The 25,478-nt window shown below is 43.0% G+C and overlaps 1 protein-coding gene across 4 annotated transcripts in view; it reads right to left on the bottom strand.

Annotated features, from left to right (window-relative positions):
- Positions 1–1,890: 1,890 nt before the first annotated feature.
- Positions 1,891–25,478, bottom strand: part of MYRFL (myelin regulatory factor like) — a 35,314-nt gene continuing 11,726 nt past the window's right edge. For 2 of the 4 annotated variants that reach the window (XM_082241094.1, XM_082241095.1), the window contains exons 9-25: positions 24,839–24,949; positions 23,243–23,333; positions 20,797–20,997; positions 19,449–19,557; positions 18,554–18,663; positions 14,236–14,402; positions 12,820–12,874; positions 11,494–11,582; positions 10,857–10,925; positions 10,510–10,556; positions 9,329–9,490; positions 7,136–7,198; positions 5,593–5,680; positions 4,292–4,366; positions 3,323–3,434; positions 2,251–2,325; positions 1,891–2,143 (exon numbers count right to left, since the gene is read on the bottom strand). In XM_082241094.1, the coding sequence (XP_082097220.1) occupies positions 2,057–2,143; positions 2,251–2,325; positions 3,323–3,434; positions 4,292–4,366; positions 5,593–5,680; positions 7,136–7,198; positions 9,329–9,490; positions 10,510–10,556; positions 10,857–10,925; positions 11,494–11,582; positions 12,820–12,874; positions 14,236–14,402; positions 18,554–18,663; positions 19,449–19,557; positions 20,797–20,997; positions 23,243–23,333; positions 24,839–24,949 (1,711 nt within the window). In that variant the 3' untranslated portion in view covers positions 1,891–2,056. Of the gene's footprint in view, positions 2,144–2,250; positions 2,326–3,322; positions 3,463–4,291; positions 4,367–5,592; positions 5,681–7,135; positions 7,199–9,328; positions 9,491–10,509; positions 10,557–10,856; positions 10,926–11,493; positions 11,583–12,819; positions 12,875–14,235; positions 14,403–18,553; positions 18,664–19,448; positions 19,558–20,796; positions 20,998–23,242; positions 23,334–24,838; positions 24,950–25,478 lie in introns of those variants that run through there. The other 2 variants (XM_082241096.1, XR_014224212.1) reach the window with 2 other exon arrangements.

Raw genomic sequence — 25,478 nt, 5'->3', positions numbered from 1 at the left:
AGCTCCATAATGAGACCATCTAGATCCGCTGGTGATCTCTTTGTGAGCTTCCCCATCCAGCTCACATTCCCTGTTTATAGGGCGCATGGTGAGAACATGTGCAGGATGACAGACAGCTCATGTACTGACAGCTTTTGGCAAAGCTGCATTATTTCACAGAGGACTCTCCATCTGTCGCTACATTCAGCAACACAAACTGACCTCGCCGGCCCTGGCAGATTAACATTTAATGATGCTTTCAGTTTGAGCCCTTATAATTTTTCATCTTCCAGGGGGCAAACAGAGAGCAGGAAACAGAATTCATGTGGTCTAGAGCACACTAGGGACAGGTTGGCAGTGGGTCCTTGCCAACAGGATCAGAAATGCTGTTTGCTTGTTTGGGCACCAAAGGTTTTGTCACAATCAAGTGGTATGTGGATTTTGCAAAGCACATTTAAAGCACATAGCTACCCCCTCCCTCAATAATCCTAGGAACTGTAATTCACACATCACAGAGCTATAATTACCAGCTCCCTTAAAAACTACAGTTCCCAGGATTCTTTGCAGGAGGCCTTATGTTTTAAATGTGCATTAAATGTGCTTTACATGTATGGTGTGAATTCGCTATGTAAAATACAAAGATGACCTTGCGAAAGTGAATGCAATTTCATTGCTGCTCCTTCTCAGCAAACGGAAACTATAGCCAACTGTCAGGAGACGCGCATGCTCTCTGGATTTAAACCAGAGAGAAATAAAACGCTGCAATTTTTACCCCACATTGATTTACTTTGTGTGCGCGTTTGTGAGTGTAGATATACATATATATAAATACACGTTTCTGCAATTCTGTCAATTCTCTAGTAACTAGTAACTGGAATAAAGTGGGTCAGGATTGTGTTTTATTCATACAGAGTGAATTAACTGCACGCTGTCCCCTCAAGCATAATCCATCTTTCCCTGGCCTAGAAAGAAACCCTGCTACAGGCCTGCACTAAGACCCCGACAGCAAGGAAGTTACGCTCTGGGTCCCCGTGCGCATAGGCGAAAATCACGTAAATGGGGAGTTTCCTCTAAACGCCCTCTCTGCTGTTGTCTCTCTAATCTAGACCAAAAACACTGTATCCAACAATTGAAGATGTGGAATTGAAGCTCTGGGGCTGGCTGGAGGAGGCGTGGGGAAATGACTGCAGCTGCCATGCTGCCCCACACATCAGCTGTTAGGTGGGGAGGCTGAGCAGCCTAAACAAAGCCCCGCTGTGCCTCCAGTCTCTTCAGGGGTTGCTCCACCCTCAATGACATTCTCTTCAGGCTCCAGGGAGGGTCTCCTTGCAAGCCATGAGGGCTCACCAGCTCTCTCATGCCATTTCCAAGTTTGAATTGAATTATTTCTTTCTTTCCTGGCACCACATGTCCATGTGCAGTCAATCATGTAAGGGGAGGGGTGCCTATACTATTGGGAGAGGCCTGTAACAGCGCCAGCTCAAGATACATTCCTACAAAGCACATGTATAGGTGGCATAAGATAAAGTCATTTGGTTAACATGGTAGGTTTCCCCGTTGCCCTCCAATTGATTAGCGCGGGTTGCAAGAGCACAATATTGTGTATGGGGCACAAATCCCATTAGAAATCCAATTGTTTTTTCCCTTTGGTTAGGGGGCCAGTTAAACATGCCGAGAGGCTCTGCAAAATAAGATTGTTTCCGTCCAATTACTCTGTTACTCTATTGCACCATTAAAATGAATGATTACAGCCCAGTCCACAAACTAGATCAGACAGATAGTTGGATTTAAGCCAATTGTGTCTTACTGCGGGAAATCAGCTTAAACTGAAGTCGGCTCATGTGCTCGCCTTTGAATCATAAGCAATCACAGTTTTACTAGCAGCTTCTATGAATACCTCACAAAACAACAAAATGCTTCAGTTTTATTTACTCCCATTTGATATTCCCAAAACAAGGGCATAAAACAGAAGTTCATTAAGTGTTTGCCAGGAAGAATTAATGTGGCAAACGAGCTTTCAGCAGCACTAAAGATTTCCCCATCCCCATTCTTTTCAGGGAGAGTTAAAGCCATCCTTTCAGATGCAGTTCCGATAGAAATAGAAGAAGTAATCAGTGAAAAATATCCCAGCGTAGTTAGGATCCGTTGAACAGTCTGCAAGATCCTGGTGGAACAAAACAATAAATAAAGTAAGATTAAGATAGATCCAATAATCATAGCTAAATGTTTTGTTCTTTTTTAGTCTTTTTTATATAAAAAAATAAGACTTACTGGAGCAGCAACACGAAAATGGTAAGCACTGTCATGGAACGAGCTTACAGGGAGATACCAAATATGATGGAATCCCTATATAACCAAATAAGAGAGAGTGAGAGAGAGAGAGAGAGAGAGAGAGAGATGATAGGGAATGAAACTTGCATGTATGTCTATTGCTGGAAATGCACATTAGGGAAGTAAGCTACATAAGTTATGGTTAGCTCACATAACTTAGGTAGCAATTTACATAACTTACATTCATTTCAATGTAACGAAAACATCACCACCACGTAAAAAAGCCATTAATTACATATCATCTGTGCACATCAAGAACAACAGCAACGTGAATGAATACCAACTGCATTCATTTCATTGATCACAGACAAATACGCAAACTGCAGTAATTTCCGCTTCCTTTCCCATTTTCGTCAGAATTCTCTGACATTCCTATTACACATGTGGGAAAGCTAGAGTTTCTAAAGCTATGGCCATTCTGGGGTTTGCCAAGGTCAGAATGAGAATTAGTACTTTATCCTAATTCAAGGGAAATACATCTTGCTTGTTTACAAGCTTTTGTTGTATTATTTCCAAGAGCTGGAGCCTCCCTAGGTCCCAGAAAATATAACAGCAGTGGGCAGTGCTTCCTTCTAGTTGTTTTTTAAGTGACAGATGATGTAAATAAAACTTCTTGTATGGAAGAGACAGGGACGTGGGTGGTGCTGTGGGTTAAACCACAGAGCCTAGGACTTGCTGATCAGAAGGTTGGTGGTTCGAATCCCCGCGATGGGGTGAGCTCCCGTTTCTTGGTCCCTGCTCCTGCCAACCTAGCAGTTCGAAAGCACATCAAAGTGCAAGTAGATAAATAGGTACCGCTCTGGTGGGAAGGTAAACGGCGTTTCCATGCACTGCTCTGGTTCGCCAGAAGCAGCTTAGTCATGCTGGCCACATAACCCGGAAGCTGTACACCAGCTCCCTCGGCCAATAAAGCGAGATGAGCGCCGCAACCCCAGAGTCGGCCATGACTGGACCTAATGGTCAGGGGTCACTTTACTTTTACCTTTATGGAAGAGACAACAGAACTAAGTACCTGTGTAGTTTCTGGAAAGGGTTCCCTCTTATGACGGGTTTGTTGTGGAAGACGAAAGCAAGACTTTCCAAAGGTGATTTTGCATTGAAAGATGATGAGTGGTTCTGTTGTACTTCAAGGAACAAGGATAATATTAAAAGCTGCAAGATTCTATAGTACTGCTTTAAAAAAATATACGAAATAAGACCTTGGGTGCTTTAACAAGCAAAGCACGCAAGGTAAATGTGTGGCTCCATACTGGGAGACAGAATTCCACTGAAAATCAATGCTAATTCTAACAATACAACTGCTCAAAAGAGTGTATAGACATGGAAATGGGATCATAGCAATTTGGAAATGTTGAGTATAAATTCTATGGGCCAGTTCATATATGACTGCTTGCATTCCCATTTCGCAGATCAAGTGAATGATCTACTTCCAGGAGCACCATAGTATAGCAGGGGGTAACTCTTATCAATAGTGCAAATCAAATTTTGTGAATGTTTGAATGATGGACTTTCAGGGCCAGTCCCACCATTAGACAGAGTGAAGCAGCTGCCTAGGCTGGTGGATTGCTGGAGGGTAGGGAGCAGAGGGGAGATGTTGGAGGACCTCCTATATTAGTCAGCTGCTGGCAGGTTCAGTGGAAGATGCTGTCCCATCATCAGTGATGAGCTGAAGTTAGATTCAACGGCCAGTACACTCAACGTCTGCACTCACAGGGGGTCTCTACTGTAAACATCAGCAGCCAAGCACAACACATGAATTGGCTCTAAGGATGCAACCCAGCTCCATTAATGCCAACTGAGGTTTCCAGCAGAATGTGAACCATTAAGGAACATTCGTAAATTTCGATTTAGGCTTTCTCATCCTTGCTGTTTCATTAGGATCTGTTAAGATCTGGGCACAATCTTTATTCATACCATATACATAATAACAGATAAGGTTAAAAAAAAGTTTATCTATAGCAAAATCTGTCTGTGTACTTACTTGATTTCCAGAGAGATTTTCACTATGACAGGTGTGTGTTTGTTAATGGGAACAATGTAACTATAATTTCCAGACCTAAAATAATAAATAGTGACAATGGCATTCAATATTTTGAAATTCTAGGCAAATGTCAATAAAAGTGAAAAAAAGTCAAATGCTGAGCCAATCAGCTATATGAACTGGAGACTGCAAAGTACAGCCTTAAGCAACCATATTAACTATTCTAATGGGAAACAGCAATAGCATAGCTGGGCAACAATTTCAGTGGGAGGCACTTTGAGACAGTCACCAGCACTGCACAGAATAGCAAAGTAGCCTGTTTTTTAAATGGAGAACAGCAGTGAGCAACAGGTAAAATAATTGAGCCATCCTCTTGCAAATTATGATCCAACCTTCAGCAGCAGGTCCCGGGGTGGGTTACAACACTTTAAAATTCAGTATTAAGAACAGCTGAAATAAATGACAGTCGTATGAATGAGCTAGGATGTGAACTAAAAGCAAAAACAAAATTCAGAAAATCTTGCCTTTCTGAAGATTCTTCATCCCCATGTGCAGATGGTGATGATTATCATTATTATTTATTAAATTTGTATACTTTATCCAAAGATCACACTGTGATTTCACAATATCAGTTTCCTGAGCATGCAGTATCACTTTTTTTGTTCTTAGATTAAAATATTTGCACCATTAATTGTGGACGCATTACACGATCACCTTACATATGTCTACTCAGAAGTAAGTCTCATTGAATTCAATGGCACTTTACTCCCAGGTATAGAATTGCCCTCTCCAAATAGCTAATCCCTGTTGAGTTAACTATAAGTTAGGGTAAGACCAACTGACAGCTAGGGATTCAAAGATCCGTTTTCTCAATTTTGTTTCTTTGAATCTGAACTTCAGTTTTCCACATTTCACAGCAACTTAGCATTTTTTTAAAATCCTCATAAAAACTCATCTGCATTCTAGTGCAAATTTCTCTTAATAAATACATTTTTATATGTAGTTTTGATCAATGTACCAATTTTGGCAAGCAATTTCCCCTAATCTATGAAATTCCGCAAACATTGGCTGCCTCGAGAACTTCATTGCAAAATTCAGATTAAGTGCAATTGCTGAAGGATAGGTGTGTTTCAGTCTGCATATTGTTTCAGAAATTTGTCGGATTTGGCTTTAAGTGCTTCTGAATAAAATTTCCCCTCCATCCTTACTGATTTTTCGCAGCAAAATCCTTAGCTCAACTTAACATATTGAGGCTCTGTGCTGCATTAGACAAAGAGATGTAAGGAAACAAATTTACCCACCCACACTGCAGGTTTTTGCGACAATAACGGCGATCTATTTTTTGTTGCGTCTCTAATATCTGCATAGAGATGATTGATGTGTCAGTCCCTGAAAGGAAGAATTGTTTTCGTGAGCATAGACACTTGGCATGAAGAACCTTTTTTTAAAAAAATGCACACACAATAATAATGAAAAGTTTATATGAAAACTTTTTGTTATAACCGGCTCCCCATTCCATTAGCTGCCTTTGCCCTCTGCCCTCACCCTGGCACTCCTGGTGAAAGGCCCTATGACTCGGAGTCCTGCAGTGATTTCATGCTCTTTATTGCAGCTTGTAAAACAATTACTGAATTTCCCCCCAAACCCCAGGCTTTTATATACATTATTTACACACTGAGTCCTGTCTGATTGGCTGGTTCTGCTTCCCTCCTGGAGCCTGATTGGTCTTCCCCTGCAGGCCAATCAGTTGTTGCATGCTAGCATCCTACCAGCTGATTAACTTCCTCCTGGAACCTGATTGGTCTTCTCCTGTATGCCAATCAGTTGTTGCATTCTAGGACCCTACCTCCTTATTGTTCTAGGATCCAAGCTTAGTACATAACACCCTATTAATGGTAGTGACTTCGCCTTATGGTTTTTGCATGAAGCAAAAGTCAAGCTTTCAGAAGACATATTAACTTTGAAGAGTCCTCTGGAATTGTAACTCTGATACACACACAGTTTCATCCAAATCACACCACATGTGAAAACAACAACGTGGTACCATTTCGAAAACACATGTACAAATCGTGTCAGAAACAAAGGATGGGACTTAGGGGAGCAATGGGTCAGTGTGTCTGGCTGTTAACCAGATAGTTGGTGGTTCAAGCCCATCCAGGGATGGCTGTGGGCAGGATTCCTGCATTTGAGAGGGTTGGACTAGATGACCCCAAGGTCCCTTCCAACCCTACAATTCTATGCTTCTATATGAATGAGCCCCAAGAATTGTTTCAAAAAGTGCAGATTAGGTAGGTTTACCTTTAAATGCAAACTCATTCAAATTTCTCCCCGTTCCTGCTGGTAACAGGAGGCAAAAGGAAGAGGTGGAGGAGAACACGACCCATTGGGCCAAGTTGTGGGTGACATCCCCAGAATAATTATTCACAAAGTGGGTCTAATACATTCCCTCAAAACTATTGACAGGAGGAAATCGTAATGGACCACAGAGACTAAGATGTGCCAGCTGTCCGGCAATAATCTACAGTGGTACCCCGGGTTACAGACGCTTTAGGTTACAGACTCTGCTAACCCAGAAATAGTACCTCGGGTTAAGAACTTTGCTTCGGGATGAGAACAGAAATCGGGCGGCAGCGACATGGCAGCAGTGGGAGGCCCCATTGGCTAAAGTGGTACCTCAGGTTAAGAACAGTTTCAGGTTAAGAACGGACCTCCAGAACGAATTAAGTTCTTAACCCGAGGTACCACTGTATATGTATAACTTCTCGAAACTAGATCAACATTTTAAAGTAACCAAAGGGGTTTTGAGGAACTTTATTTTTCAAAGGAAATAAAAAAATACTTTACAGTCATTTCCAAGGTCAGGCTTCTCAAACCAGTTGTTTCCTGGCAGTACTTTCCTTTTCGTTCCTGAGGAAAGAATAGTGGGCCTTCACAAACTGAAACAATTATATGACAAAAACAAATACAGCAAAATGAGCTTCTGCGTGAGTTTCCCAAGCACAGGTTTGAAGGACGCTTCCAGATGCTCTATTTTGAAGACAGTTCATTTTATGAAAGGGGACTTTTTCACACTCTAGAGGTCATATTCAGTTTCTCAAGGACCATTCCATTTGGAGAAGAGAATAAGCAAAGGGAATACTGTATACGGTTTGCATTGTAATACTCTGTTTTATTTACAAAAGTATAAAGTGAATTAGGTGTTGGGGGGTGCAGCAGAAAGTCCCGGCAGGATGAGCCAGGGCATGTCCACTGTTAAGTAGAGTGAGATGGTGGCCTCAGACCTTACATGGTGGGGAGGTGCTGGAGAGAACAGAGCTGTGTGTGTCATGTGACCTGCAGTGTGCTCCGTAGGCCAGTGTCCTTCAACCTTGGGTCCCCAGGTGTTGTGGGAACTACAACTCCCATCATCCTCCGTTAGTTTAGCCAATAGTCAGGGGTCATGGGAGTTATAGCCCCACAACATCTGGAGATCCATAGTTGAAGAATACTGTCCTAAGCTAGCCTGCTGCTCTCAGCTACAGCGGGGGAGCAGACCGTCCCTTTGTCAGCCTTGAAGTAAGTTTTAGCTACCAGTCTGGCCACTTTCCAGGATATAGAATGAGATGTGGTTCATCACATTTGCCTCAGATAGCAAAATATATTCAGCCAGCCCCTGGTGCTGGTCTGAAAGCATGATCTGTTCTGGTCACCAGCACATCAGTGAAAGCCCAGAGAAAGATAGGTAGCCGTGTTGGTATGCCATAGTCAAAATTATTATTGTGGGTTAGGAGTTGTTTAAGATTGGGTGGCTGTCTGTAGGCAATGAAAGGTCTTCCTCCCAGAGCTTGAGAAAGAGAACTGTCATTGTCCAGGAGAGGTTGTAGATCCACAATAATACTACAACCAGACTTAACACGGACACTGGCACCAGAGCCTGCAATAAACCCAGATGCCAACTTTGCTGCCACATACACCCGGACAACACCATTACTGGCCCCAACAACATCACACATACCATCTCGGGACTATTCAATTGCTCATCGTCTAACATTGTGTATGCCATCAAATGCTAACAGTGTCCTTCAGCTCTCTATATTGGACAAACAGGCCAAACCTTACGCCAAAGAATAAATGGACATAAATCTGACATCAAGAATCACAAAACAGAGAAATCAGTAGGAGAACACTTCAATCTCCCAGGACATTCTATACAAGATCTCAAAGTAGCTGTTTTACTACAAAGGAATTTCAGAAATAGACTGGAAAGAGAAGCTGCAGAATTGCAACTCATTACCAAACTTAAAACCATGGAGAGACCTGGTTTGAACAAAGAAATTGGATTCTTATCCCATTATACATGACTAAGCCATTTCTCAGCTTTTCACCCCTTGCCTTTTCCTGTAAGACCTATTACAGTCGTTAAGAGTCGTCAACAGGCTCATCTCAGCTATCTGCCTATCTCCTATTCCCACCACCCTTCTGTGTAATACCCCTCCCCACCTTCTCACAATATAGAAGGATCTGGCAACTTCTGTTTCAGTGTATCTGAAGAAGTGTGCATGCACACGAAAGCTCATACCAAGAACTAACTTAGTTGGTCTTTAAGGTGCTACTGGAAGGAATTTTTTTTATTTAGCCCAGAGAAAGATAACATGAGTAACTCCGCTTGTGGCCTGTTTTGTTTTGTTTTGTTTTTCAGATGGGCCAGCCAGAGAGGCTGCAGAAAGAAAAACCCATAATCCACCTTTGAACACCTTGCAACAGCAAGGTAAGCTGTGTACCCCCACCCCCTTGAAATTCTCAAGGAATCCTCATCTTCCCTGAGAAAGAGACAGAAAAACTGAAAAATAATCTTTCACAGAGAAATAAAACTTCTGAGAAACTGAGAACAGATTTCAGCAAAGAGCTAATTTTGTCTCCACATTATCGTCATTGGGCAAGTGTAGGAACACAGCTACATGGAGAGATCTATCCTCAGCAACCATTTTCACAATCACTACAATCACAGAAATTGCCTTCTCGTAAGTAGTAGCAACATCCATTCATGATTTAACTTACTATGTTCCTTTGCCTTCACCTTCTGATAATTTAGGTCTTTTCTTACTGTTTGATGACTTGGACAGCAGTAAGTTTCCTGACAAGGTAAAATGCCACAAAAATTCACTTCAGGAATGACGCCAGTAGGTTTGGGGCTTGAAGACAGTGTGCTGTATCTGGTCACTACAGTAGAAGAAATCCATGAGTGACACACATATCACCTTCACCAGTTTTAACATAGAGAAATTTGGGTGTGTCAATACATTCTAATTTTTCAGCTTCTTTTCAACAGTTAATTCATTCTACTTCTGCTCTCCACATTGAGTAGCAATGCACACCACAACAACGGGAAATTTTGACCCACATACCTGCCTTCAGAAATAGGCATGCCACTTGTGTGAGGGTTCAGTTCTGGGGGGAATCCATGCTCAAAGACAATATCATGCAATGTCGGGAACTCCCAGAAGCCCCTGGGGGTTTATTGTTTCATTTGTTGCTATGTTCAATATTTTTGTGGCTTTATATTGTAAGTGATGTGCCATCTTCCTTACCACCCTTGGGATGCTTCCAGAGCCCTCATACCTCCTTCCCAGAGGCTGGTAAGGAAGGAAAACCTGCTGGGATTGTGGAAAATAAATAAGTGGAAAATAAATAAAGGGAGAGCAGGGAAACGTTTCTCCCAATCTCCCTTTTTTTCCTGCCCACTGCATAAGGTTGCATATGTAAAGTGAGCATAAGTTGTGAGTCTAATGTATAGTGCTGCCCATATATTTTTAAGTGTACTTCTTCAGCCTTATAGCCTAGAAATATGGAGCAACGTCCAATGACGCCTGCTTGTTCGCACTGTAGAGTTCCATTTGCACTTCCGGTTTCTCTTACTCACCCCCCAAGATCCCTGCAAACACACCCCAAAGATCTGCTCTGAGGGCATCTTCCAACCCCCTGGAGCAGATCAAGGAGGAATGGAAGGCTTTTCAGGACTGAAGAGAGGAGGATAAATCCCGTTGTATGAGTGGATGTCCACTCATGCTATGCTGGCTCTACCTCATGGGCTTATTTAAAAAACCAGCACAATGAAGGTTATGGTTCTGAGGATGCAGAATTCTGTGTCACCTGCCAAATTCCATCAATGCAGGGTAAAGTTTTTAGATTTACTCTATTAACATTTTTTCAGCCTCAAATAACAGCTTAAAGCACAGTACCTGTCAAAGTGGTGGGTGGAGGGAGTGTTATCAGACTTGTTGAATTGCTGGGAAAGGTTGATAAAATCACATTAGCATAATAAAAAAAAACACCATGCAGATATTACTCTAACACAGCAGCAACAAGGGTATATAAGCATATTCAAGTATGCTTTGCTAGCACCAAGTGGGAAATAGGCATATAAAAGTGGCTGCTCCCAAAGAGTGCAATTGCATCTCCATGGAGGCTTGCCAATCCTTTTCATTTAATGCTTATACACTTTAAATAGGCTGCTATCTTCCCAACCCCAGAGCATTACAAAGAGGAAACAATGAAAGTTCAAATGAGCGACAAATCAGTTACTTGCCTGCTTGTAGAACTGGCCGTGACTGGGTCGGGAATGCTAAGGACATAAATGGTGGCTATCGACAGAACACTGTAACGAGACATTTATTCCATAGATTGACATCTATAATCATATACCCCCCAAAAAAGAGTATAGAAGAAGCAAAATCTTCGAAATATCTCCTCCCCATTGTTGAAGTTCTCTTATGAGCCTCAGTTATCATTTATTTCACTAAACCAGTACTTAATATTAGAATCAAAGAAATGAAGTCTGATGGTGTTGATGATTATCACCACCACTTAAATGTGGATGTATGTGTGTGTGTTCTTCCCTACAACAAGAAAACCATGTTTCATTTTTATTTTTTTTACAAAAAGCTTTTATGAATGAACTGATGAAGAAAACAACCAAGTGGTTGTATCCAGTGCTGCTGTTCTGCTTGCACAACAGATTTCCACTTGCACAATGGAGCTTCCTCTTCTTTCTTTCTTGCAGCCTTCAAAATCCAGTCCAGAGGGTTGAGGGACCCTCCAGGACAAATCTGATAACACGTAGAGGGTCAGAAAGGAAAAGTAAGTCCCATTGCACTAGTAGAACTTTGCTTGTGCAATGCTGAAATTACATCCCAACATCTCATTAATAATATGCTTTTCTTTACCAGACTGCCATAACTGCAACCAAGGCAATCACAGTTATCTGGAAGATCCTGGAGCTGGACCATGACTGATTTTTCTCTGGAGAACACATCTGAGGAAGAAGGAAGGAAGGAGCATGGGCTTAATCCATAATGCCTATGTGGAGCAGGCAGTGTGCATCATCGGAATATTTTTGTGCGAGTACAGCTCAGAGTCAACACTGAAAACTATTCAACTCCTGTTAAAGTTCCTTTGGCACCTCTAGGCAGAAGATCCCACAAGCACTTCTCCCTGGGAATAAAAATTCAAGGGCTTGGACCCAGGCTTAAGAGTCAACCCACTGAAATCAATGGGTCACAAGTCTAATTTCAGTGGATTTCAGTGGAACTAAGTCTTGACCCAAGCCAGGGGGGCGGGGGGCAGGGATTGACTAACAAACCATATGCTGCCTTTTCCTTACATCCAAAATTAGCTTCCTGAGACAACCAATTGCTGAGTTGAGGTGTCTGCAAAAAAAATTGCTCTTTTTTAAAAATTATTTGTCCTTCCCCCACAGCGTGCAGTTTAGCTCACTTGCTTTAGCAACCTACAATGCATTCTTTCATACATCTGTTCAGAAGTAAGCTGCAGTTTGAAGGTTCCAGGACTGTAGCCCCAGATTATATTGCCCTACCTGGAAGAGCCAGGATTGGCTCCCAGTACGTTTCCGAGCACAATTCAAAGTGTTGGTGCTGACCTTTAAAGCCCTAAACGGCCTTGGCCCAGTATAGCTGAAGGAGCGTCTCCACCCCCATCACTCAGCCCGGACACTGAGGTCCAGCGCCGAGGGCCTTCTGGCGGTTCCCTCATTGCGAGAAGCAAAGCTACAGGGAACCAGGCAGAGGGCCTTCTCGGTAGTGGCGCCCGCTCTGTGGAACGCCCTCCCACGAGATGTCAAAGCGATAAACAACTACCTGACATTCAGAAGACATCTTAAGGCAGCCCTGTTCAGGGAAGTTTTTAACGTGTGATATTTTAGTGTATTTCTGGTTTCTATGGAAGCCGCCCAGAGTGGCTGGGGAGGCCCAGCTAGATGGGCGGGGTATAAATAAATTATTATTAATTATTATTATTATTATTATTATTATTATTATTATTATTATTATTTGACCTTTTGCATGCAGAGCATGTAGCCTTTCCCCAACTTCCCCATGCTTGTTCCTACCTGGAAGCAAGGTGATTTCCATGTGTGTCCCCCCTTCCTTTTTAAGAGATTATAACCAATTCAACAGGTTTTCTGTTTAAATCGATAGTCTTTTTATCTACACATCGGAGAGTTATTCGCAATCTGTGTTCCTACTTTTACTCACCTTTATGGGAGCTGATTTTCTTGATGGTAAACGAGAAGTAGCTTGGCTAAAAATCCTGGAATACATATTTTTTTAAAAATGCTTTACTTTGTGAATTCATCGCAGGAAGTGATTAAAAAAAGAACATTAGAAGGGAAAATCAGCAAGGAGGGGAATCCTGTTGTTAGCTTGCTCAGATGAATGCCATCAAAGTTTGTTTTTCATGTTGAAACATTGGTTAGAATGACAAACCCCAGTAGACCTGAAGGAGCATCTCCACCCCCATCATTCTGCCCAGACACTGAGGTCCAGCTCTGAGGGCCTTCTGGAGGTTCCCTCATGGCAAGAAGTGAGGTTACAGGGAACCAGGCAGAGGGCCTTCTCAGTAGCTGTGCCCGCCCTGTGGAACGCCCTCCCACAAGATGTCAAGGAAACAAACAACTATCTGACTTTTAGAAGACATCTGAAGGCAGCCCTGTTTAGGGAAGTTTTTAATATTTGATGTTTTATTCTGTTTTTAATATTCTGATGGGAGCCACCCAGAGTGGTTGGGGAAACCCAGCCAGATGGGCAGGGTATTAATAATAATAATAATAATAATAATAATAATAATAATAATAATAATAATTATTATTATTATTATTATTATTATTATTATTATTATTATTATTATTATTTCTTCCATGGAAACTGCAATGGACATTTGGAGTGCATTCCATTTACATGAAAATAATATGCAACTAGAAACAGTTTTGCCAAAAGAATTAACTCTTCAGAAATCATGAGTATCAAAGGGCAAATCTGACCATGGCAATAGCAGCGCACAGAAACGCCGTTTATCTTCCCGCCTATTTATCTACTTGCACTTTGACGTGGTTTTGAACTGCTAGGTTGGCAGGGGCAGGGACCGAACAACGGAAGCTCACCCGTCGTGGGGATTCGAACCGCCGACCTTCTGATCGGCAAATCCTAGGCTCTGTGGTTTAACCCACAGTGCCACCCGCGTCCCAGGCAATAGCTATGGGTGAGTACTAATCCCTGATGCACACTGCTGGAAAAGGGTAAGATGCTGCAGAGATGTCCACTGGACTCCACCACTGATGATATGGCAGAGTGCCTGCAGCTGCCAGTGGGTAGTCACTGTAGCTCTCAAAAATGGGGCTTATTGGGTTCAAGCAAGGCTGATAAGGAACCAAAGCCCCAGTCTATTTCCTGTGCCAGGCTCAGTTGGGGTTGCTCCCTCAACTGCCTTACTTTTTTTTTTTTAGTGCTCTGAAACAAGTTGCAGTCTAAACAAGAAAACACAAAAATGTTCCTGAAGTATCCAGAAACTGCCGTCCTATGAATTCAGCTCTACCTCTAGACATACAGGTTATGTCTGACATGTTAAGGAAGCTGGTGAATTTGGCTGTGCCCCCTGAGGAGAAATGCAGATACCTTCTTGCGTTCTTTTCACTGGATGTTGTTGACTTCAAGCTGTTTATCTGTTTCAGTCTGGCTAGTTTTTTATTCCACGCTTCCAACTCTTCTATCCGGACTTCAAGATTGTTTGTTAATTTGCAAAGCTGCTTCACTGCACCCACATTCTCCATGAAAATTTGATCCTTGAAAGAAACACAGACAAAGAATCCCATCAATAAATAAGATGTGAAGAAAGGAATTACCTTAGCTGAGCATTCTAGATGGCTCCCTGAAGGTATTATTTCTGCTTTTTTAAACCACAAAACTCACTCCCCTTCCATTATATCGTGACTAATGATGTGCCAAAGTTTTCCCTAGTCTTTTTTTTTTTCCCCTCTGAAAATGTGACAGAAAAACGGAAGCTTCTTTTGCAGGGGAAGAAAACTTTTGAGAATTTGGAGAGCAGAGTTTGGCACAACACTAACCAAATCACAATTTGCTTTTAAGACTCTTGTCGATTTCAAAAGCTCTTCACCATGCACCAGACGAGATTGCTGTTCAGGAAACACAAGTGTAACCTTTACAATCCTTTGGATACTACCCTTGACATGTGATTTCTCAGTTCTACCCTAAAGAGAGTTCAAGTGCATGCAACACCAACACCTTTATTCAAAATAAAAAGACCACAAAAATCCCCCCACAACCCCCAAACTGCTGGATCAGTTATGTATGTAAATAATAAAAATAATAAATTATGTGCCATCTGCACTCAATTGCCGGTGAGCACTTGTGCAGGAAAGGCAGTGACTAACAAGACGACATCATGCAGCACCACACTAAAACATTTGTTTTAAATTAGTGTTGTGCCTAAACACTAAATAGATCGTGACAGGCATTCGAGGTTTCTGAATGTTTTCCTCCACAAACTGTTTCCCATGGACAGATTCAGAATTCCCTGTCACACGGTACGTTCTGTGCAGATCAGATGGTGCAAGCAGACTCAGCTGAACCATTTATCTTGCAACTCCAACACAACTTCCCCAGGGAGAGAAAGACAGATGGAAGAAGAGAGTCCCCTTATGCTATTTCTGAAATGGGAGCTTGGGAAGTTTGTTTATTTTTTTTTATTTTTTTTTTGCTAAGCAAGATAACAGACACTGAATCAGCTAACACCAGGTCCTCTTTGTGGGCCTTCTAGGAGGTGTCCTTGTTTCTTATGTATGAACTGGTCAATTTATATAAACCTGAAAAAGAACTGAGGGAATACGGTTTGAATTTGAATGCATGAAGAAGTGGCCATGCGGCTACATTGCGGAACAAGTTCCAAACATGTTCCAGAGTGCACCAAAGTGAGATAGAAAGGAGGGGAGTGAGGGACTGGTAAATCTGCTATTTCTACTCTATGACACTTTCTCATGAATTCACCTGAAACTCCATTCTGTCCCATTTCCTTGTTGATCTGTTGTTTTTTAATGTGCTTATTGATTTTATTGCATTTATATCCCATCTCTCTTCCAAGGAGCTCAAGTGTGCATACAATTCTCCCCATTTTATCCCCACAACAACCCTGTGGGAGAGGTGAGGCTGAGAGAGCATGACCGGAGCCCAAGGCCACACAGCAAACTTCATAAGTGGCCCAACACACTGCGCTACTATATCACGCTGGCTCTTCCGGACACATTTAAAGATGTAGTTGTTTCTCTGAAAGTAAGCACTTGAGAAATCTTTCAATACATCTCTTGAGCTGAGAACTGCCTTGGAATATTTAGGAAGTGCACCAAGTCATTGGCCTTCCAATCTATGCATTTGCCTGACTAGGGTAAGGTCACTAAGCATAGGCACCTCTTCGGCTTTGCAACTGGAAACAGTGTGTGTCTCCTGGAGGTCCTCTCCACCATGATACAAAGCCTGGACTGATGCCTCCATGACATCATGTATGGGTTGGTGTGAGTGGGGTTCTCCTCCACAGCTCACCTCATCTTCACAGTCCTTAAAGCCTTGTACAGTGGTACCTCGGGTTAAGTACTTAATTCGTTCCGGAGGTCCGTTCTTAACCTGAAACTCTTCTTAACCTGAAGCACTACTTTAGCTAATGGGGCCTCCTGCTGCTGCCGCGCCGCCGGAGCACGATTTCTGTTCTCATCCTGAAGCAAAGTTCTTAACCTGAAGCACTATTTCTGGGTTAGCGGAGTCTGTAACCTGAAGCATATGTAACCCGAGGTACCACTGTACTTTCTATGTGTATACATTCTCAAAGTAGTCAGAGATAGGCTAATTTCTGGAGGAACGAGTTCAAAGCGCCTGCTCCTCCTAACCCCACAACAGCTGAAATGGGTTAAGGGGTAGCATACCAGGTACTTGGGATCAGCAGCAGCAGGTGTGTCTCTCTCTGGTGTGATGTACACCGCAGTCCTAAGCACTTAGCACTTACTGTGCCCATGGAAGGTCCCTGGTCCAATCTTTGATGGTCATATCAGAATTCACAAAGACCGGATTTCTCAAGCTTCCCTAGAAGGAGCCACACCATTGGCTCAAGCCACATCGTTCCTCTTCACAAATGCAACCACGGGAGTGTGAAAGCAGCTCACACACGACATAAGAATGCTCCCTCAGGATCCCGGCTTTCTTCCTAGATGTTTGCAGGGTTGTGATGCCTCGGCAAGCTGCCCTTTCATTCCCATTTTTCTTACTCATCACACAAACAAACACATTTCTGTACAGAGGTGCAGCCACTCCTATGGTTGAGGGAAGTTGTCTATGCAAGGCCCCCAGGATGCTATACTATTTATATCGCTGTATTTCGGCAAACTGCTTTCCCACACCATAACGTGCAAATTGAAAGCTGCCATTCAGCCTTTGAATAAAGCAGTTATTGTTCCATATGTTATTAAGCTGCCACAGTACGTTTAAGCCATACAAAACACCATTGTAAACGCCGCACAGAGATGGTCTGGGGTTTTTTTATGGTGCCCAAATTGTACGGCCGCATATGATATGTAGCATAAACAAAACCTACACAGTTCGGAAAGCCCACACAATCAACAGAGACAAGACATTCCACAATTGGTTCGCTGAAGGGTATCTTCAAAACACTCATGGTCTTGAAGCCATTACATCGATGACATGCCCTGCACAGGAAATATGAATCTGATGCCTTCCCAACCGGTCATGCCCAGATCTCCACAAAAGTATAGTTTGTATGAGGAGAGGGAGACAGACTGGAGTTTTATTAAGTCACAAGGTCCTGCAGAGTGCCAGAGCTTGCAGCCATTTAAGTGAAACTGTGCAAGTTTATAGTGAAATCCACAAGAGGGGAGGGGCCTGCTAAAACAAAAAGTTGCAGTGTAGACCATTCCTCTTCTTTTGTACACCCCTCCAGGCTGCTGATGCCTGCTCTTTTGTGGAGGTGGATAGTGCTCTTTTGGCAACATAAGGACTGGCACTCAGATAATTTACATCAATATTAGTATAGGGTACCCAATGTAATGCCCTGTTGTTGGACTACAACTCCCATCATCCCTGACCATTAGCCTTGCTGACTGAGGCTGATGGAAGCTGGAGTCCAGAATCTGTAGTGCACCACATTGGCAACCTCAGGTATATACTATTAATATTTTCAGAAACAATCAAATTCGGCACATTTTTTCTGAACGGATGCAAGTATGGTTAACCTATTCCCCTTTGTGAAAATGCTCTTCTCCCATCAGGACCCAGTGATAAGAAAAATACAGGTCTACTTTATCTTGAGCAGCCTGAAGATCTGAAAGATCCAAATGATGAGGCCTAACATTTAATTCATGTTTGCCCTTGGTCCCATTTCATGCCAATGGTACAGGACTGAGAGTCTTGGAAGTTAATTCAGCTGGCAACATTGCCATAACACGTTGGCCAAAGGGAGATCCATATGAAAGGAAGGAAGAGCTCGTTATTACTACTTTTTTATTTCCAATGTATATTCTGCTTTTCCTCAAGGAAGCTCAAAGTGGCGTACATGAATCTCTCTCCCCCCCCACTCCCATTTTATCTTAACCACAATCCTTTGAGGTAGGCCAAGTCAATAGAGTGTGGCTGGCCTAAGGTCTTCTTGTGCACAAGGCCGAGTTGGGATTTGACCCTGGGTCTCCCCAGTTCAACATTCTGAAGTTGCCCTCGCCCTTTCCCTGCTTGGATGGGACACCTGTTTCTAATCACTGCTGTATTAAAACACAGAACCATCAAAGAGTAGACTATTACTTCTCTAGAAGGTGACTCTCAAAAACGATGTGACTAATCGTGAACACTAATTACAGTGAACTTAACAACTTCTCTTTTTCAAAGCAAGATGGTTTACTGCACTGTAGGAAAACAGAATTACCTTATCAACCATGAGGAAATGATCCACTTTTTCTCCATTTTCACATGTTAAGTCTCCAGTGTCTCTCACAGCTCTTGGCAGAAGTTCCTGAACTTCCTGGGCAATTACTCCTGCTCACAAAAAAATAAGAGAAGGGGTGCAATCGAAAGCAGAACATTTCTCACAGGGGGTTCCTTCTGTAAGCACTCATTGTTGCTTTACCTAGAAGCTAGAAGTTTTATTTTATTCTTAAGCACTGTAAATATTAATAAACAATGGATTACTGACTGCTATGGAAAACAGGGAGGACCTCCCTCCAAACGGAATGGAGTATCCTGAAAAAAGAACATGGCTTATTGATTTGAATACCGAACAGAAGCATTCCACACTGCAATATTTTGTTGCAGATTCCACTTGTCTAGGTGCAATGCCTGTATGTAGTCCCTGGTATAACCCAGGGGACTATTCCTCCCAGTTCAGACCCTTGGCCCACCTGCACATTTTGTACCTTATTATTTACTGAAAGACAGAGGCACCCCAATTTTGGAGCGCCCCCTCTAAAAAGGTTGACCAGGTACCTACTATGAGGTGTTTCCTGTGCTAGGCAACTCCCTTTTTATTTCCCCCAACTTTCGAGACACTTTTCTGAACTTGGGGCCTTGTGTAAAGGTTTGCTGTTGTGTTCGCATTTGCATTTTAGGTGTTTCGTTCTTTTGCCCATTGCCCTGGCGATGTGATTGAAGGGCAGTCTAAAAAACACAATACAATGCAATTGATACATTCATTAATTGGATTACTGTGTTACGTTTGAATGCCAAGGCAAACATTGCAATATTATAAAGGAAGATGATGCTGGGGTGTATTCAATATTATTATGCCTGAAGACCTGAAAACAACAGATGATTTGATGGAATACCTGTTTCGTGGATCTGGTTAATCCCCATAACAGATGCAAACTCGGGCTTGTAGTCGTATTCAACCAGCCGCATCTGTGTTATTCTTCTCAGCTGCTCATGCGTATCAACCTAATTGACCAAAGACAAGGCTTAGCGTGTTCAAATATTTAACACAGTCAAGTCATGTCAAAGGGCTTTCATGTGCACATGCTTCTGAAGTCTGAGGTGGCTGCAGTTAATATGCCTAGTTGTTATTAAGCAGCTTTAATGCCCCCATATTCCAATTCGTATTTTGAGGCAAAGGGAGAGGCAGTGCTATTTATCTAGAAAAAGAGGTGCAGGAACTCACCACAAACACCTCCCTCGTTCTCTTATAATGGCAATGGCACCCACCTGGGGGGGGGAGCCCTAGGGAGAGGGTTTCCACAAGGTGGGGTACCCCATTTTTGCCAATTTCAGCTTACCTACTGAAATAATCTGTGCTATATCCCATGCCATTCCAGAGGCTTCCTCAACCCTCAGGAGTAGCTTTCTGAGGATCACAGGGGGCTTAAACTAATAGGACAGGTTGTTGAAAATTGAGTGCCATGTTTTGTACAAGTACAGAAGTGCTTTCCACTAGTGCAAAACCACCACTGGATGTAACCCAGATACAGTCATACCTTGGTTCTCAAACGCTTGGTGACTCAAATGTTTTGGTTCCCGAATGCCGCAAACCCAGAAGTGAGTGTTCTGGTTTGCGAACATTTTTTGGAAGCCGAACGTCCAATGCGGTTTCCGAGTGAGTGCAGGAAGCTCCTGCAGCCAATCAGAAGCCGCGCCTTAGATTTCTAACGTTTTTGGAAGTAAAACGGACTTCTGGAATGGATTCCATTTGAGAACTAAGGTGCGACTGTACAGACTTCAAAACGTAGTCAGGATAGGTTCCTTTAAAAATAGTTCAATGACCAGCATCTCCAGGTGGGCTGGGGGAGATTCCGGCCTTAAACCCTGGAGTGTCGCTGCCAGTCAGTGTAGACAATACTGAGTGAGATGGACCAATAGTCTGACTCCGTATAAGGCCGCTTCTTATGTTCCTCACTTCCCACTTAATGGAAATGATGGGGACAACCCCTTCCCCATATAACTACTGCCAGCCTGAGTTGGCAATACTGGCCTAGATGGACAAAATACTTTTATGCCGTATAAGGCAGCTTCTTATTTTTTCCTTCCTCCACATCCCTTCTGGCACCCTGCTAGTTTTTTAAGCTATGAGGCAAAAGCTATGAAACATCTGGATTCTTCGCAACGCAATGCCTGCCTCTCAGTCGCCGTCTCCATGCGAACATGCGCTGCTGTGTTGGGAAATTACTTCCCTGTCTCACTCACCTCCTGGATATTCTGTTTGGCTCGCCTGTCAGATGGATGCATGACTGCTCCCATAACTTTCATGTTTCCACAGACAACCAGGGCTTCATCTGGTGCGTCTGTGTTAATTCCCACTCGACCGTGGCAAACGGCGGTTTCAGGAACATGTCCTCGCTGCCAGAGCGTATCGCTGTCATTCTCAAACTGTCCAGGGTTAGAGGCCTGAAAACATTTTCAGGTCAGTAGCGTACAAACACAGAACTCGTTTTCTAAAGGGGGGGGGATTAGTACCATGCAAAATCCTTCCAGAGAAATGCACCCTCATGCTTCTTTGTGACACAGCAAAATTAACAGCTGGGTAAAAACAACCTCACCCAAAAGGAGTCGGTGTGTGTTGAAATACTTTAAAGATGCAACAGGGGGCAAGGAAGGGAAGACCTGAAGCAAACATCTGGTCCAAAATCACCTCACTGAATCTTATCAGAGAGGGAAGGGGGCAGGATGGAGGATGGGATTGGGAGCATCTACTAAAGCAAAGTGACTTTCAAAAGTGCACAACTGATATTAGACAAATCTGGCTAGATAACAAGAAAAGAATCTGCAATGGCATAAATCCCCCAAAGGGGTGTTCTGGGGCATGGCCTGAGCAGGACAGGGCAAGTGTCCCCAAAAACCTGGGACATCCCATTTTTTCCTCTGAAGAGGATGGTGGCCATTTTGGGTGCCATGATCTCAGGCAATTTCCCCCTTTAAAAAGCAGCTTTACTGGGCCACAATATTGTGCAGCTCCCCCAAACACACGTCTTTGGGTGCTGTGCCCAGAAAAGCACTTTCAGAGGGGATAATCGCGGTGAGAAATAGCACAAGGTCATGGCGTCCAAAATGGCCGCCATCCTTTCACAAGAAAAAGATGGCATCCCAGAAGATGGCGTCCTGGTTTTTGTCTTTGGTGTACCGGAAGGTATGAGAAGAGACTTGCACCTATTCCCAACCCTGTTCAGCTCAGTCATGTCCTCAGAACTCAGGCCCACCCAGCCAGCCATAATCCCTTGCCAGAGGGTCCTGAAGGAAGCTTGGAACAAGGGTAAGAGCATATATTACACTGGCCTAAATTATGCCCGCTTCCTGTTATTAGGATTGCTCTGTCACCTGGCAATAAATTTCACTCAACTCAGCCGGATGTAATTCTGAGTAGACATGCCTAGGATTGTGCTGTAAACACTATAACATTTGACTGGAACATCTTACCATTCAGGGAAGTGGGATGAGAATGCAAAATTAGGGCAGGTGTTCAAAATACGACGAAGCTGAGATTCTAGTGATTTATTAGCGTTTATTTTAAAAAAGAACAGACAAATGGGAATTCAAGGATTCCCATTTGTATCCAAGCAAAACAGCACCGGGGGAAGCTTTCTTTCTTTTTAACCGTTCTCTGCCATCTGTAAGTATGTGGAGCCAAGCACCTCACAATTAGAGCATGATCTGATATGCCTGTTAACCACAACTCGGTGAGTAGATGGCTGAGTTTTCCCAGTATTGCAGGAAAAGCAGAGCAGAGCTTCTCTCTTTGCTGCACATACCAAGTTAAGCAGAGATTTCAGATGCATGAAATCTTATTACGATTTTATTCCTCTTCAGGCATTCTTAATTTGTATCTGGGGTGGCAGGACTCTGCATGACACGCCAGCCCCCTCCACCCTGACCTTCCCACATTGAGTGGCACAATCTGGAGATGGGGGATGGAAACAAGATCAGCTGTGTGCCGTTAGAATTCCCTCTCAGACCATCCCAATCAACGCAGGAAGGTCGTGGTGGGTTGGTAAAGGGGTCAGGCTGAGATATGTGGTCTTGTGCCTCTCCTTGGATGCAAACCAAAAAGGCCTGAAAAGAGCTTTTGTTTACATGGCAGTCGTGGAATTTTTGGATGCTTGTTTTTAATTGTTTTGCTTTTAGTTTGTTTTTAATTTTTTTAAAAAAATGATTTTACTGCATGATTTTATATAGTTGCAAACGGATGTGATGTATTTCTAGAATGCAGCGGTATATAATATATTTTTTTACAAACAGATTTTTAAAATGCCAACTTTTGAATGAACATTTGCAACCCACGCTTTCGTGGTGATCGAAATAGTAAACATGGGTTATCCCACTTTTATTCTCACAAACGTCATGTGAGTTAGCCCAGGCTATGAGACCATTCCAGTTCCAAGCGCTGGATCCACTTGGCAGCCCCTTGCAATTGCAAGGACTTTTTAGCATCCCAACTTTCACAGGAATAAAATGGAAGATAAGACATGCTTCCCATTGCAAGCACAAAGGTGGGGGAAGGGAGGAAGAGGTGGGGCAAAGAGTGCGAAACCATTACTGCAGCAGCAAAGCCACCCCATAAATCTCAATAGTAATACTGCGCAGCTGAGGTGAAGAGCAGTAACAAAACACAGAGGGACGTATCCGGCACTGGACCTACCCTGACAATGATCCTTTCCGAAACATGAGCAGCCACCAAATAAGGCTGGTCTTGACTGACGGCGTACAACCCAGCAACTAACATGAAGTACCTAAACAGAATGTTGTTTTTTAAATTAGAAAATCATTTCAAGCATTAAAAAAATCACAGAACTGGCCAAGAACTCCGGAAACAAAGGGGTGTGCGCCTCAAAAACAGAGAAGCTTCCTGTACTCTGTCCAAGACTTACATCACAAGGATGCTAATGCTGTCCAAACCACACCCAAAGTTGGGATTTCCCTTTGAGTAAGGTTGCAAGCCGAAACCCACTTATCTGGAAGTCAATGCTATTGAGTCAATGGCACTTACTTCTGAGTAGACATGCTTAAGAGCTTGCCTGACAAAGTTTCTCTCTCTCTCTCTCTCTCTCTCTCCAGCCCCCAGGGGATCCCACACCTGAAGCTGGGATTTACTTTTGAGTAAACATACTGTGACACTCCACCCCAATCTCTGAGCGGTGTGAGAGTCCAGGGTCTTGTGTCCTTACCAGAGTCTGTGTTTCTGTTTGGACAATGAGGCACAACAGAGATTGCAATGTCTATATGATATATGGTTTATTTACACATATGTACAACCCAGGCAGTGGAAGACAGGAGTGCCTGGTGTGCTCTGGTCCATGGGGTCACAAAGAGTCGGACACGACTAAATGACTAAACTAAACAACAACAACATGAGCCTAGATAGTGAGAGTGCAGAGCATTCAGAACCCAACAGGGTCCTGTCCTTCTACTGCTGTAGCCTCGGATTCCAAGAGACCCCCAAACATTGTGTCTGACCTTCTCTGCAGAATGAAACAGACAGCCTACCTCATGCTCCTCCCCTGTCCAGCTTGCGAAACTGGCACCTTTTCCTGTTTGCTTACCTATTTTTCCACTGCATTCTGTCCCCCACCTTCCTGAAACTCTGGCCTTTTGTCTCTGTTAATTATCTCCCACCTCAGAGAGGGGCTTTCACCATTTGCCACCAGGGCCAGAGACTCTCTGCTAATGGCCTCCCTTGTGCTCTTTTAATGGTTCATCTCTCCAGGCAATGACTTCATCAGGAAGCCAGCCTGGCTAATGTTTTAACATGACTTATATTTTAACATGCTAAATTCAGGCACCCCGGAATTAGAAGTGGGGTCCAGGATTAGAAGGAGACACCAGGCACCCCACAAACTTATAACAATACATACACTAAGGTTGCAATCCTAAATCCACTTACCTCGGAGTAAGGCCCATTATTTCAATGGAATTTGCTTTAAGTAGACATGTTTAGGATTGTGCTGTAAGGTTGCACATGCCGTATACATTGATTAGACAATAGATATTCGCTGTTCTGAACAGTGGGACTACATGTGCAAAGGCTTACCTGGGCATAAACCCTTGTGCATTGAATGGGACGACTGAGAAGTGTGTATACACACACACACACACACACACACACACACACAAATCTGTATGAGAGATTTTCATGGACCAGAAAAAAAGTGAGATAACAGAGGAGCTGAAGAGTAATGAGCCTTAAAACATAATCACATGGTGAAATGTGTGAAATGCTTGCTGTCAAATGCAATACCTTTGGTCAGGGTTAGGTTTTCCTTTCTTCCTCATATTATTGGCTGTTGTTTCACTAAAGTGCAATCGTGCCAAGGTTACTTTGGTCACCTGGTCTCCTGGCAGATCAACTCTATAGCACAAAAGGGGGAAAGCACACAGATATCAGTTTAACTGTTAATTCACAGCAAATTTTCCACAAGGTGCCTAATAAGTTAAACTCTCAGTCCTTAACAGACATCTATGTAGTGCACAGAATTTTTTTTAATAACTTGTAACACACATGCACTTCAAAGAGAGCAACCCCTAATTTGAGGTGGCAGTGATAATAGGTGACTTTGCTCCCCACTTCCTGCACCCCAATTTAATTGCCTCTCTCAAGTATTCACCTTTTTACATTTGTGAAAAGATGTATATTGTGTGGTATCACCAGATTATTGACAGATAATTGGCAAGACAACTTGTGAAGACTCATTTTTGGCTAATGCTCTGCTGAATCTTCTTACAGCCAGATGCTCCCAGATCTCAACAGTTTTGGATTCCTTCCCTGGTGCTTTCCATCTCCCAAATGACATATCCCTCACCTCAAATACTCCTGAAGTGTAGGTGGGTTCCCATGATGCAAGACGCAGTGATAACAGCAAGAACCTTTATTTAACTAC

The sequence above is a fragment of the Podarcis vaucheri genome (genome assembly GCF_965113315.1).
Source record: "Podarcis vaucheri genome assembly, chromosome: 10".
Taxonomy (NCBI): domain Eukaryota; kingdom Metazoa; phylum Chordata; class Lepidosauria; order Squamata; family Lacertidae; genus Podarcis; species Podarcis vaucheri.
The sequence above is the reverse complement of the archived record's forward strand: the minus strand, read 5'-3'. Positions and strand labels throughout refer to the sequence as shown.